The 14,885-nt window shown below is 43.0% G+C and overlaps 2 protein-coding genes across 5 annotated transcripts in view; one reads left to right on the top strand and one right to left on the bottom strand.

The window, feature by feature from the left end:
* Positions 1-7,903, bottom strand: part of ttl (tubulin tyrosine ligase) — a 10,411-nt gene extending 2,508 nt beyond the window's left edge. The window contains exons 1-6 of the mRNA XM_010775944.1: positions 7,181-7,903; positions 6,899-6,977; positions 6,566-6,798; positions 6,038-6,173; positions 5,666-5,935; positions 4,381-4,524 (exon numbers count right to left, since the gene is read on the bottom strand). Of these exons, the coding sequence (XP_010774246.1) occupies positions 4,381-4,524; positions 5,666-5,935; positions 6,038-6,173; positions 6,566-6,798; positions 6,899-6,977; positions 7,181-7,337 (1,019 nt within the window). The 5' untranslated portion in view covers positions 7,338-7,903. The remainder of the gene's footprint in view (positions 1-4,380; positions 4,525-5,665; positions 5,936-6,037; positions 6,174-6,565; positions 6,799-6,898; positions 6,978-7,180) is intronic.
* Positions 7,904-8,026: 123 nt separating this feature from the next.
* fignl1 (fidgetin-like 1) lies at positions 8,027-11,971 on the top strand. Of its 4 annotated transcripts, none has more exons than XM_010775942.1 (2): positions 8,027-8,344; positions 9,342-11,971. In XM_010775942.1, the coding sequence occupies exon 2, from the start codon at positions 9,359-9,361 to the stop codon at positions 11,249-11,251; it is 1,893 nt and encodes a 630-aa protein (XP_010774244.1). In that variant the 5' UTR covers positions 8,027-8,344; positions 9,342-9,358; the 3' UTR covers positions 11,252-11,971. The 4 variants fall into 4 exon arrangements, with proteins under 4 accessions (XP_010774244.1, XP_010774245.1, XP_010774242.1 ...); XM_010775943.1 differs by lacking the exon at positions 8,027-8,344 and adding an exon at positions 8,357-8,524; XM_010775940.1 differs by lacking the exon at positions 8,027-8,344 and adding an exon at positions 8,700-8,750.
* Positions 11,972-14,885: the final 2,914 nt, after the last annotated feature.

Below are 14,885 nucleotides of genomic sequence, written 5' to 3'. Positions count from 1 at the left end.
GTATTTCAACATGAGAAAGGAGAAATATTTTTCAGGGCAAACAGAAACTGCATTCCCTTCTAAGTTCAGATATCAAGAAAGGAACACATTAGTCGTGTGTCACCAACCTCTTCATGCTCTTATATGAGGCATTATATTCTCTACCTTCTTAGAATAAGACCGTCACCAAGATCGAACCCTGCGGACAGCATGTCAAACTAAAACTAGAAGTCATATATTGGTCATTATTATCTGCGCAGTACCAACATTTGAAAAAATACAATAATTAATCATCTCCTTTGTTCATTATGCAATTATAATGAGAAAGTCAAAAAGCAGAGGTTAAAGGAACAGTTCATAATTTCAGCAATTGCTTTTATATCTGAGCCGTGAGATGAGAAGAATAGGTATATATTTACTCCTAATATCAACTAGTTACCTGCTATAAAAGACACCATGTCCACAGAATCAAACCCATCAGATTTCCAACCTCTCCACGATGACAAGACAAAGAGCTGCTCTTAGAGGACCTCAGGGACAAGACTGTAGACCTCCACAAGGCTCATGACTGGCCTACAAAGACCATCAGAAAGCAGCTCGGTGAGGAGAGACCACTGTTGTGCCATTATTCGTTTAATAGAAGAAAAATGAAATGAGCATCAGTCGCCCTCGTGCTGGGGCTCCACACAAGAGATCTGGTCCGTGGGGTTTTGAAGATCAGGAGAAAGATGAGGGATCAGCAAGACACTACACGGGAGAACTTGTAATGATTCAAGGCAGCTGCGGAGCCACAGTCACCAAGAAAAAAACTATTGGTTAACCACTTACACCAGGGTAGCAACACGGTCGCCCGCGGGCACTTAGTCCGCCCGCAGGCGGCAACGTGAGGTCGCCCCGCGGGGCATGTTCTAAAAAAGCTCGCCAAGCAAGTCCATGCTATAAATCACAAAACAAAAAACGGAAAGTGATTAAAGCAATCTTACCCCATGCATAACGAAATCTAAATCGATAGCGAACGTCTAATCTACTTAATATAACTCTATTCGATCTAACACCCCTCTTCCCGCCCACCCCCACAATGAATATCGCACCAAACACGTTCTTGCCTTTGCATTTGCGCGGTCCAGAGTTGCAGTCGGAAGAAAGCAATGCTGGCCACCTCCCTGCCTGATTTTCCTTCTGCCAGAATCTACATAACACATCAGCCATGACAGCCTAGTCGTGCCAGCCTACACAGCACATGAGGGCAGAGATTTTACTCTGTGTGTTGTAACTTGCATATTATATTTATTGCACTTTGACATACACCACGCATGGCGTAAGTTTCCTGGGTACAGGGGGGACATGTCCCCCCCGCTCTTTCGAAATCCCGCTTTGTGTCCCCCACTTTACAGATATGTGTATTATTATTTTTTAACGCCAAACGCTCATCGCCCGACGGTGGAGCACACAGCCTCTGTGAGCGAGCGAGACAGAGGGAGAGAGAGAGCGAGCTAGGGAGGGAGGGAGGGAGGGAGAGAGAGCGAGCGAGAGAGCTGGGAGAGCACACCTTTATCTATTTAATATAGATAAATTAAGAAATCATTCCAATGTGTACTATAGGACAGTGAAAAAAACAAAAAACAGTTTAAAAGGGGAGTGATTAGTAAAATATGCATTAATAGAAAGAAAGAATGCTAACTAGGTAACATAAGATAAGAATAAACCAGTTTAAATGATTTGTTATTGGTTGTGATCATATTCTAAAGATGATTGGATTATTGAAAAGTATACAGCTCCCTTTCATATGAGTGTTGAAAGCTGTATCCACAAATTCACCAGAATGTATGAATACACCAGAGTGCACCAGCATTTCACTTCAACATTTTAAAAAACATCTTCCCGGGGGAGCACGCCCCCGCACCCCCCTAGAGGAGCTGAGGCCCGTCCACCCCCAAATAAAGCAGGTTAAAATAATTAGATTGCAAACATGTTCTTTTAGTAAACACTGAAAACGTGTCCCACAGACCCAAACAGCACACAAAGGTTAAAGGTAAGCATATTAACGTTAAAATGTGCTAAATATATACACTGCAAAAAACAAAAAAAGAGGAGTAAAAGTAGCCCCCGACTTGTTCAATTTTTTAGAGTAGCCCTCACCCTAAAAAAGGTTGGTGACCCCTGCACTACACCATAATGGATCAAATCCTGCAGCGCCTGAAGGCCCCCCCCCCTGCTCAAGAAGAACATGACAGGCCCGTTTGAAGTTTGACAATGAACATCTGAATGATTCAGAGAAGGCTTGGGAGAAGATGATGTGGTCGACACGCCATGTTTGATGAATTTTGGGTTGATTTTTAAGTTTTAGAGGACTAAATACTGCTATTTCTGATACTGGAAATGTCAGAAATTGATTAAACATCCTCAAAAATCTTCCAAACCACACCAAAAGTGTCCAAATTGACCAAGCCATTTTAAAGCTATTGTCTGCATATGCTTATCAATGCTAATTAACACAATTGTGCAAATGGCCCAACATATGCAAGTTAGCATCCAGCAGTCTCTATGTGCTGGGGACCCTACTATTCATTTATAACAGAAAACGTTGGGGCACTCTACATTTCCGGGGTTACTAAGCTGGCAAACAGACCATAGAGCTGTAACACATACTGACCCCGGCCTGCTGACAGCTCGTACCTGCACTGGTAGCCCCCTCCGGTGGTCTGCCCCCGGCAGGAGGAGCAGGGAGGGGTGGAGGAGGATGGAGCTCCGGGCAGGGTGGAGGAGGAGACCTCAGGGACCTGCTGGGTCTCTGCTCCCCCTGCAGCCTCCCCTCTACCTCCCCCACCTCCTGCCCCCCCTCCCAGGGGCTTGTGAATGCAGCACTGTCCCGAGAACTCACGGCAGATCTTCTCCACTGCCTCGCGCACCACCTGGTCCTTAAACTGAGAGAATGGAGGAGAGCGCTCACTTATTTTGCCTCTGTTAGTCTAACAGCTGACATGTGCTCCATCAGCTTGTTCCTACCTTCTCCATGTACAAGGTGAACCAGGCTGGGGGGGTCTTGTCTTCTTCTTTGGTTCCCTTCACTTCTTTCAGGATCATCTGATCAGAAGGAGAATATGAGATCTAGTGGATGACTCACAACATCTTTGGTACATCATTGACATTAACCTGCAGCCTGCTCTTTTTCAGTAGATTGCATTTATGCTTCAAATATCCTAAAGTGGTGTTGATATGAGGAGACATTTGTTTCCACAGATTTTATTTTTCTGTAAAATTCTGAAGTCAGAAATTATTAACATTAAGGACTGGCCACAAACTGCCATTTAAGGAAAACGTTTTTTTCAAATATATAATAAAACAAACCTCTATATTTAACTACAGTAAAAAAAATGAAACATTGACTTTCATTAATATTGTGTTAACAAATGTCACATAACTGTATTAAGTTAAGTATTTTTTAATACTTAACCCTTATTTAAACTTAATATTATTGCTTTCAACTAACCTAATACAGTTCTGTTGACATAATACATTAAGTCAACCTTTCAGGTTTTGCAGAGTATATTATGAAAAATTACACCTGAATGTGTTTTGATTTTTCCACATCTATCACTTAGAAAACTACAATTCTACTTTGTAAAACAGCGACGTCACACTCTCTCTCAGTGTAGAAATGTACATCTTTTATCTCTGGCAGTCAGGCACTGATGTTACAGCCAGTGGTGACTCGTCATTAGGGGCAGGCACAGCCCCACCTAGTGTCAGGAGAAATTAATTAAAATAATAATTCCAAAAATATATGTTAAAATATATTTTAAGATCATGTTTAATTGTCTGATTCGTCTCTACATTGCTGTTTTAGTCTGCGTTCTTCTAATTAGTGTCCACAGTGTGCCTATTGAGCCGTGTTGAGCGATGTGGGGCAAGCCCCTCTCTCTGCTGTTAAAATGAACGTGTACTGTAAAAACTACACTGCGCATGCTGAGAGTATTTTTCTATTCAATGTGTGCGGCACTATCGGAACCATGGATAACCTACAGCTATTTGTTTACGTGTTTAAAAAAGCACCAGAAGCTTATATACGCATCTAAGTTGTTCGTGCCCCACCACTTTTGTACATATAAAAACGCCACCGGTATCAACACATAGCTGACACATTTACATTCCAGTCATTGTTCCAAAAAACAAACTAATGAAGAGCAACATTGCAACTATGGTCACCCTAAATGGGAGGAAAACAACAAAAAAGTGAATAATATTCCAACTTTGCTTATTTACAAAACAAGGGGAATAGATTCTAAGCTTCTTTCCCCCTATTTGTAAAATGAATCCACAAAAACCATTTGAGATAGAAAAAATGTGTCAAGACAAGTCCATCTGGAGGGGTTACAGGGACATCTGCTGAATGTTACTGACTGTGCACAGGCTGGAGCTCCGTTGATCTCAATGAGCCACACTTTGAAGCTCTCGTCCACCATGAAGTCAAACCCGAAGAGTTGGAAGCTCTGGTAGGACAGGTGCTTGGTGCTGATTGACGGCTCGATGCATGTCAGACAGCTCCTGTTGAACCAGACATCAAATCATTTCACATCATCTGACTGTTTGACAAAAAAATTTGTGCTAAACATCTTTTATAATTCATCAAAAACGTTGCAGGTAATCATGTACAATGTGTTTGAGCGCTAGCCAATAGAAGCGTGTGTGTATGATAGTGATGTATAAGTAAACAATGGAGTCCAATGGAGGTGTTTCAGGCGGGGGTGGGGGGTGTGTGTGTGTGGGAGAGAAACTCCTATATAAACACATATAAACACACTACAGGAAAGGGCAAACCCCCAAAAGCATAATAGGGCCTCTCTTGCAAGGCAGGCTAGTTCCACTTGGAGTCTAGTTTCTGCTGTTTTCTAATGCCGCTCAGAAGCAGAACTGTTCTGTTCTCTTAGCCTGTACTGAAAAGGTATTACATCACAGAAAAATCGGCATCCCAAGATGAGTGCAGCTCATCTTATGGATGAGCACACAGCAGGGAGAGGCCGAGGCTGCATTAGCTGAGCAAGAGGAAATGGCCCATGAAGATGCTCCAAGCATTATAAGCTTGTGCGCAATGCATCCTGGTACATGTAGGCACTGCAACTGCAAGCAGGGGGACTCAGCTGTCTCAGCCATTATAGCACGCACTGAGGAGTTCATTGCTTCAGTTGACTTCCCATCACATCAGCACCGATGGGATATCCACATAAAGGGTTCTTTTCTAAGGGATGGTAGCTGGGATTTCATGGATACCAAAGTCACATATCCATAGTTGTAACACGTGACTTAGATTAAAATCTGACTAAAGTGCCTAAGAAGAAATGCACCACTATTACTAAATGCCATAGAGCAGTTACGATCTCTTTATTTTACAAGCTGAAAAGCGAAATGTCTACTAACAAACAGTGTCATCTCTCTTTTAAACCCAGTCATCTAATAGAGTAAAGTTTCTTTGAAAAACAAGTGACTGTCTTGCACAATAAGAAGGTTATTACATACATACATTCACTGTCAACTAGGACAGACTTGATTTGACAACTCAGTGACATTTCAGTAGAAACGCTTGGGGAACAACACAAAATAGAAGCAATACAAATGTGTACGTTTTTGAATTTACGGTGGGCTACAGTATGAGATTGAAAAAGAAAAAGGAAAAACAAGCAGGACCTACTTGATGATCTGCTTGATCTGAGGTAATATGGAGGTCTCCAGCGTGACGTTGTGAGTGTTTAGCAGGTACAGCCTGAACTCATCGAAGAACATCTCGTTCCCCTCCTCGTAGCGCCCGTAGTTCTGGGAGTGTTCCATCTGGATGCAGTGGTTGGTCAGGTGGCTGGTCATGTCCTGCAGGTCGGAGCTGTTGTAAGGCTCCGAGGACGTCCGCAGCACGCCCTCCCGGTATAGATAGATGTTGTACTGATGGTCAACTAGCACCCAGCTCCTAGCAATAGCACAACATAACAGCTATTAGTGAGAAAGCCCAGCCAGACTAGCATATTATCAGTGGGTTAGTTAGTAGACCTACCTTAGATAGTAGACCTACCTGATGTCAAACTTCCGATTTCCCGGCTGCAGAAGCAGAGGCTTCTCCAGGTACTTCTGAATAACATGAACCTGTCCCTGATTATCAATGTACTCCAGCAACTGACTAGCATCAGTGGAAATTAAAATACCAGCACCTATGGCAATACAAAAAAGAAGTTGTCATTGATGATATTTTACACAATTTTAAACTTTGAACAGTATTGTCCCCAACAAGGAGGATTTATTAACAGAAAATGTATGGTTGCCTTTTTTAATGCTGAATGGCATATTTCCAGGAAACTTGTTAAAATCTCTGGTGGAATTATTGTATGAAGTTGTGAAGAAACTCAGTTCGACAGATATGTCAATTAAAAGTATCTAATCGTATGAGTATTATTCCTAGGAAAAAGGCTCTTCCAAATACCTCTGAAAAAGTATGTTATCCATTTGATCCTCTTTGATATTATTTTAAAAAGACACTGAAGAAAAAAGTCTTTCTAGGGTTTACTATTAACAACAAATGTATAAACATGGATTAAGGTTTTACCTTTAGCTCCAGAAGAAGACTTGGCTATCCACACTGTGCCCTCCCCACTTTCTTTTTTAGAGTGATAGGACGCCAAGAAAACTTCCCGCTCATCCGTTTTGGGATTGCTCTTCAGGTGGCTGATGCCATTGGTAGCTGGAGCCACAGGGGTTTTGAAGTTAGTGGGATAGATGATGTAGGATTCTGGGAACCAGCTAGAGGAGTCTGACAGCTCTGGGCTCGTCTTTATAAGCCTAATGGTAAAGAGAGGAAGTGGTCAGTTAATGCAACCCCATTTTAATAATTAATTTGCACAAAAGTACATTAATGAATTAGAAAAATGCATATACTGACTTGACTAAGGATGCCTTCCTGCAAAGCTTGTCTGCTCCCCTGTAGTAATTGACCAGCTGCACCAGGCCTGGTTCATGACCTGTGAAGTCCAAGACAGGATACTTTAAAATGCATTAAAAATACTCGTGTGTCTTTGACTGCACATCACAACATTCCCACAGGAAGCTGGAGCAGGAAGTGCCGCACAGTCACAGCAGCTGTGTCATCTGCAGCTGTGGGTGGACACCAAATATAGCACACAAATGTCACGATCATATGAAATAAGAAAAAAAGCATATTTACCCAGACGTCCAAAAGGCAGTCTGTTGCGTTCACCAAGCATCAAGTTGAATCTGGGATTGTCTCTTTTCAGCCTCTTCCATTGTCCGGAAGAGAGGAGGATTTTGGAAACTTCTGCATACACAGTGCTGTTCTCGTCACGGGTAACAAACGTATACATGGTGGTATTTATAATGCCACGCTGAAGGGAAGTAACTACTAAAAACGATTGAATGTGTAAATAACTTAGCTGGGTGGCTAGTTGTGATGCTGTCTGTTTGGCACTGCAGCAGACAGACTGTTCGGGGTTATCTCCTCTGTCCGTGCCATGACGATGAGTCAGTCATATCCAGTCCACTCTTCCCAGTTAACTCACAATATTGTTCCGAAGCCCCCGCAGACGAAGCCTGAGGCTAATGATAAGTATAAAACATCGTCACATGTGATGGAGAGTAGTTTGAGGTTACTGCGCAGACAGGGCTCCTCACCCCAGACCAGGGTGTGACTGACTGCTGCTTGCGGCTCCTGGGGCTGGTCCCGTCTGGATTAATTAAGATCCCGTCTCCGGTTTAGCTTTAGCTAACGGACTGCGACTGCTATGAACAGCTATCCAGGAAACGTTTCCCGTACCCCTTCTCAAAGACAAAGGCCTTTATAATAAATAGTGCAAAACATGAACTTATTACATAGTTAGTTTCACAATATCACAAACGCAGCATATTACTCCCACCATGGATGTAAGAAGACAACGGCGGCGTTTTCACTGAAGCTTAGAAGTCGCTGTCATCCGCTGTCGATAGCATAAACAAAAAGCTGCCCGGTTGTGGTAGGTGTAGTTTACGAGTGCAATTATATCAAGACTCATTCATATGTATTTACTTATTATGTAAGAAAAAAAGTTAATTAACACAGTGTGCTAAAAATTGTGCGTAAAATTCTGATTTCTTCAAAATAATGAAAGTCGGATTTTATTGTCCAACTGATTTTCAACAAAGCCGGTACTACATTTCCCAGAATGCAGGACGATAAAGCGACGATATTATCATTATTGCATTTATTTAGCGTGTTATGGCCACACGATGGCATTGTAGACCTCTAAACATTTTTATTGCGGTCGGTACCTCCTGTTGAAACTACAGTCCGGATAAAATAAGTTTCAAAACTTCCAGAGAAGGATTAGAACTCTTGGTAAGACTGTCTCCTTGTTTATTGTGTTTGTCACGAGTCAAAACGCTTTATGTGGTGCTTGGTAGAGCGGCATAGTAACACTAAACGGATCCTACCCACTCTCTGGGAGAACCTGGGGGATAAATTGAGCACTCCTAGTTGTGACAAGTTATGGGCCCCGTTCCGATATTTTCAAATGAGGTATTTGCTTAAACTTAGCTGTTTATATTCTCATAGTTTCACCATAAGTCGACGCTTTTCAATGTAATAACTATAAGCGTTTGTTTAATTTGGACTAGTTTTAGAATTTAGGCAAGAGCGATGCTGAAAGAATAGTTTAGGTTCTCCAAGAACGAATTGGAACGAAACAGGAAGTCGTACTGATGAGTAAGCAACTGGTGGCGCGAAAAACTAAATTGCAGTTAAGGTACAACAGCTTTCAGCACGTTTACATGATTATACACCTTTTGTTTGTATTATTACACCCACTTTTATCGTAATATCAGAAGATTTACAATTTAGTAAGTGTCGTCCTTCATTCCAATGTATTGTTTTATCGTGTGTATTTTCACTAAACGCTTGTATTCTGTGTATCAAAAGGACCCGTCTACACACTGTTTATAACTGCATGTCATCGGGGACTGCTACGTTTTTAACTTGTCATTTGAATGAATGCTATCATGAATTTAAATGATACTGCAGAAGCCTTGGTCAGTGAACGCATCTCCAGTACAGCTCGTTATACATACAGTCAATGGTAGAGCTGCATGTTTATACAATTAGATGTTTTGCGTAGCTGCATGTAGTCAAAGGGGCATTCCACCAATTTGACCTATTCTAATGAACTATTTAAGGTTAGTAAAAAAAACAAAAACCTTTTTGTTTATAGGTTAGCTGAGCTTGGTTATGGAGATCAAGCATGCTTAAAACAGGGGGGGTGGGGTCAGGCAGGATCTGTACCTTGGCTTTTACTGAGGTCATATATTTTTAATAACTTTTGTCCCCTCTCCTTCATCAGACTGGAGCAGGCCAGGCATGAGTGGAGCACACCTTGACGAATGGCAGAGGAGGTCCTTTGACATTTCATCTGGCAACTGTACACCTGAACAGACGGCCGATGCCTACCGGGCCCACATCCTCTCCATTCAGTATGCATGGGCAAGCTCCCAGCTCTCTCAGGCCGGCATGGACAGCCTGCTCAGGACCTACTCGGAGCGCTACGCTGCAGTGCTGGACTCAGATGACCCCCGCACAGGGCTGAACAACTATGCAGACAGCGCTCTGCACCTGGCTCGCAGTCAGAGGAACCACAGTGGCAAATGGGAGTCGTTCCTCACCATGGAGAGTGTGCTGGAGCTGCCCTGCGTGCAGCGGATGATTCAGGCAGGGAAAGGTGGAGGGGGCTCCCTGGTGGCAGCAGGAGATGTTAACATATCTGTGGGGCAAGAGAGCAGAGGCAGCTCCCTACCTGCTGCTTTTACTGGGGACCGCTCAGACACTGCATTGTTCAAACCTACAGTTCCACCCCAGCCTAAAGCAGAGGTTATCACCAGTGCCAGTAATCCAAACTCATTCTCCCATCCTCCAGCTCAACCACAGTCTGTGTTTACTCACCCTTCCTCAGCTCTTCCCCAGGGAAACCCTGGCCCTGCAGGGGGAACACAAAACTCTCAGTCCTCCTACTTACCCAACTCCAACACATCTAAGCGGAAGAACTTTTACAACACAGACAGAGGGGATGGTGGCAGGGGTCAGCAGGGAGGTCAAGCAGGCAGTGACCCGCGAGCTGGAAGCAACTTTAAAACGGCTCGCGAGCAGTTCATTGTTGAGCAACAGAAAAAACACTCCAACCAGGCGCGGACTGGTCAGGCCTCCTGGCCGGCAGCAGCTGTGAAGAAATCTCTAGGAGCCAACAGGCCGCGGGGTACATTTTCCAAATTTGTGTCACCCATTCCCCGACAGGAGGAGGAGGAAGAAGGAGGGCCAAACGGTAATTCCAATCAGGAACCTCAGATCGTGGACGAGCGTCTGAAAAACTTTGAGCCGAAGATAATTGAGCTGATCATGAGTGAGATCATGGACCACGGGCCTCCTGTCGCCTGGGAGGACATCGCAGGCCTGGAGTTCGCCAAGACCACCATAAAGGAGATTGTAGTTTGGCCCATGCTGCGACCTGACATCTTCACTGGTCTCCGGGGTCCACCTAAAGGCATCCTCCTGTTCGGACCCCCGGGGACTGGAAAAACTCTGATAGGGAAATGCATAGCCTGCCAGTCAGGGGCCACCTTCTTTAGCATCAGCGCTTCATCGCTCACATCCAAGTGGGTGGGTGAGGGAGAGAAAATGGTGCGAGCCCTCTTTTCCATCGCCCGCTGCCACCAGCCTGCTGTCATCTTCATCGATGAGATCGACTCGCTGTTGTCCCAGCGGACGGACGGGGAGCATGACTCCTCACGCAGGATAAAAACAGAGTTCCTGGTTCAGCTGGACGGAGCAACGACGTCAGCCGAGGATCGCATCCTGGTGGTGGGCGCCACCAACCGGCCTCAAGAGATAGACGAGGCTGCCCGGAGACGCCTGGCCAAGAGGTTATACATCCCCCTGCCCGAGGGAACGGCCCGGCGGCAGATCATCACTAACCTCATGACCCAAGAGAAGAACCAGCTGGGGGAGCCGGAGCTAGACAGCGTGGTTGCTGCCACAGAGGGCTTCTCAGGGGCCGACATGACGCAGCTCTGCAGAGAGGCGGCGCTCGGGCCCATCCGCAGCATCCAACTCAGTGACATCACCACCATCACTGCAGACCAGGTGAGACCCATCCAATACAGAGACTTCCAGGACGCCCTGCAGACCGTACGGCCCAGTGTCTCATCAAAAGACTTGGAGCTGTATGAGGAGTGGAACAAGACCTTCGGATGTGGACGTTGAGCGTGGCTGCTTATCCTGATTGTTGTTCAAATTGTGGATTTGATTTTGAACTGAGTTTTTGATTTCAGCTCTGGAGGAATCCATACAAAAGCACAAATTGGGCAGAGATAATAGCATGTGCACTTTGTGAAATTGTTGTTAATCCTATTGAGGGCAAAAATGTTTGGCAATAGTGTAGTCTCAAATAAGGTATAGATTCTTAAAAGCATCACAAAGATTGTTATTTTAATGCAGGGATTTCTGTCAAGTTGCATTACATTGAGGTTAGTATGTCCAAAAATTCCTTTTAATTGAATTAATATTTTTCCCACCATCCCGATGTTTTGCGAACCATTTAATGTTCGTTCCTACCAAAACGCTGTTGCAAAACAAATCCAGTTATCAGTGCTCTTAGTGCTGATGGGATGAGAGACTTTTCTGTATGAAGAAATCGCTCTTCAATTGATCCCAGCTGTTTGTTACTGCATTATCCTCTGGTTTGTTTGGATATTTATTTCACTGTTGCTGTGTGATTTGCTGAAGGCATTAAGATATATTGTATTAGTATCATTTTTGTAATGCTGTGAGGATAAACATTCAACATGTTTAATAACCATCCCAATAGATATTCTCACCTCTCATATACTGCGCTTCATGACTGAATTATTTTGAGTTTGATTCTTAATTGAATTGCCAAATTTGTATTTTTTTCCTAATAAATAAAAATGTTGCCATCCTATACACCTTTGTCCATGTCGGAGAATTGAAACATATAAATATTAAGTTTCCAATACTTTGTTGCATCTCAGCACTTGATCTACTTCCCTTCTAATCTGAGTTTTATTCACACATCTCTTATATTTTGTTTCATTCTGTGGTTTTCCTGATGTGCTAATCATATCCACAGAAGTTGTGCAAGAGAGTATCCTAAGTTTAAAAACAAACCTGAAAGCTTGACTCCCTTCCTGTTGGTGATTCAGACAGCAGTGGACTCAGCAGGAACATCTGTCACTGCAATACGGCCTTTTTTAGAGGATAAACAGCAATCCACATGCTGATGTAGATGTTTATATTTTTAACTGTGTCCAGTTAATTATCTCATCGTTAATAATAAGTGGTCAACAGATTTTCTTATCCTTTTTAAGTTGAATGCCTCACTGGTCATGCACTGTGATATCGAGCAGGAACATTATAGATTGGGCACACATCAAATTAAATTCTCATGTAAATTTCATGAAACAATCTTTGAAAATCTGGAAGACCATGAAAAACTTTTTCATCTTTTTGTCAAGTCGCTGATAAATATTTCAGACGTGTGTTTGGCCACTCTATGGAAACTTTGTTGAATAAGCCAGCAGCGAAAGACGACACACACACACACACACACACACACACACACACACACACACACACACACACACACCCACCCCTTGGGCGTCTCTTAACAGGGGGACGGCCCACAGCTGGACCGGGACAGATGCACAGAATTCCTCTGGTGCTGCTGGGATCCACAGAGCACGGCTGAAGACTGGCCATATGGTGGATGCTTGTTTCTCACTTTGACTGGCTGTGAGGCAGTGGTCACAAACATCACACAATATGTTTATGAGAACCGGAGGTATGAACTTTTATCATGTTTGTTTTTCAAAATTGTAACTTTTTATATTGCCTGTTTTGATATCGTATTATTTAGTCTTTTTCAGGCATAGAATCTGATGGAAAAGGCATTCAGAAACAATGTAAAAGAGAGTATTACAAAAAAAACATCTGTTTCTGGAATTTTACCAAGCAGTATTATTCAGAAAAACAATATTTAAAGTTATAGCCATCCCTTAACATTTCCATGACTTTTTAGTATTATTTGAAAAAATTCTAGCAATAAAAAGTCATAAATAACTATTAAAAAAATGCACACAATGTGCGGTGGTCTATTGGCAACTTTTACTGTAAGACTAAACATGGATCCATAGGAAACAAAGCAACATGCAATCCAGTGTTACAAACACAGCACACTAGTGGTGTGCAGCAAGATATCAGGGAGCGTTCACAATTTTTTATTTCACATTTATTATCAAACCAACATGAGTTTGTTTGGCTTTACTATAAGTTTGCCCCTTATCTTTTCGGCTTTTTGGCTCATAAGATACTTTTACCCTTTGGGCCTCAAACAGTTCAAATGAAACCATGTGACACGCACAGAGGGGACATGTTTGTTGGAACTGCTCAGAGACATCTGAAACGAGAGAGGCCTTATGCACACACTGCTTCTTTTGGAAGTGGTCAAATGACGGTTACTAAGTAATTTAACTCAAGAACTGTACTTAAGTTCAATATTAAGGTACTTTACTTAAGTATTTACATTTCTTTCTACTAACTCACTACAATTCAGAGGTAAATATTGAACCTCTTACTGAATTACATTTTTTAATTACTTTGTTTACCATGAAAGTTCAATTTGATAATAGAAATATAATCATCAAATAAGTTAAACTTTAATATAGGTTATTGTAAATGTCTCTTATCCTTTGGTGAAGAATATCATATTTGAGTGATTATGATTATTATATATCTGATATCTCAACTTTGTTTTATTGATACTTTAACTACATTTGATTTATTATACTTTTGTTTTAATTGAGTAATAACTTAAATGCAGGACATTTACTTGAGACAGTATTACGATTCTGTGATCAAACTTCAATACTTCAAATATTTACAGAAACATACCAGTAACTAGCTGTTTATAGATGTAGAGGAGTAATGACATTAATTATCTATGAAATGTAGTGGAGCAGTATAAATACTTCAGTCAAATACAAGTATTACAGAGTTGTGCTTGAGTACAGCTGTTGAGGGTATTCAATTACTTTCCACCACTGGGTAAAACACTATACCTAATGCACACAGTTTGCCTCATATTGTAGAAACGGTGTGACCAAATTCACAAAGTAGGCGATGTAGCGTATTCTAGCCTTTTATTATTAGGGCACGTTCTTTAGAGGGTGAACAACTTTCTTGTTGGATCCTGTTGACAGCACATTTGGAAAGTGTGATTCTTGATGGAGTATTTCCGTCAGTCAGCTGGCTGAAAGGGGAAGTGAGATTTGGGATCCTGGCAGGGCCCGAGTTGGTTGGCCAGATTATCCCTCTCATGCAAATGGCCCCCCACCTCCTCTTTTGGGTCCCAGTCAAGCGTGGGGGGCTCAGCGCTGGCCACAGCTGCTTCCCGTTTCTGCTAAATCACACAGCAGCCATCTGGACGGGGCTGCGCCGCTCACCACGCCGAGCTCCTCCTGCGGCCCCGGCCCAGCCTCTGCAGGCCGGCCTGGCCCTCAGAGCCCCGGCCCCTGCCTTCTGCTCCAGTGCCTGATCCTCTCCGTCCCAGCTCTCCTCAGAGGACACACACTTCAGGTCCTGGACACACGGCACATGTCCACATGCTGGTGTGTGTCTGTGCGTGTGCGGCTTATGCTACCAGTACTCCCCTGATGGCACAGTTTAACACGAGGGTCCCTGAGCACACAAACACCTTAAGGTTTCAGCCATGTGTTGTTTGTCTGTTTGCCATCCTTGAATTATAAGATTATATAGTCTGAATTTAGGATTTATAACTGCAAACACGCTAGACAAAATATAAATATTTGACAGAAATAAG

The sequence above is a fragment of the Notothenia coriiceps genome, unplaced genomic scaffold (genome assembly GCF_000735185.1).
Source record: "Notothenia coriiceps isolate Sejong01 unplaced genomic scaffold, NC01 NC01_scaffold00016524, whole genome shotgun sequence".
In the NCBI taxonomy this organism is placed as follows: domain Eukaryota; kingdom Metazoa; phylum Chordata; class Actinopteri; order Perciformes; family Nototheniidae; genus Notothenia; species Notothenia coriiceps.
Note: the sequence above shows the minus strand (reverse complement) of the source record. Positions and strands in the feature narration are given on the sequence as shown.

Excerpts from the sequence above, each read along its gene's own strand:
- fignl1 (XM_010775942.1), top strand. The coding sequence starts at position 9,359 with ATGAGTGGAGCACACCTTGACGAATGGCAGAGGAGGTCCTTTGACATT.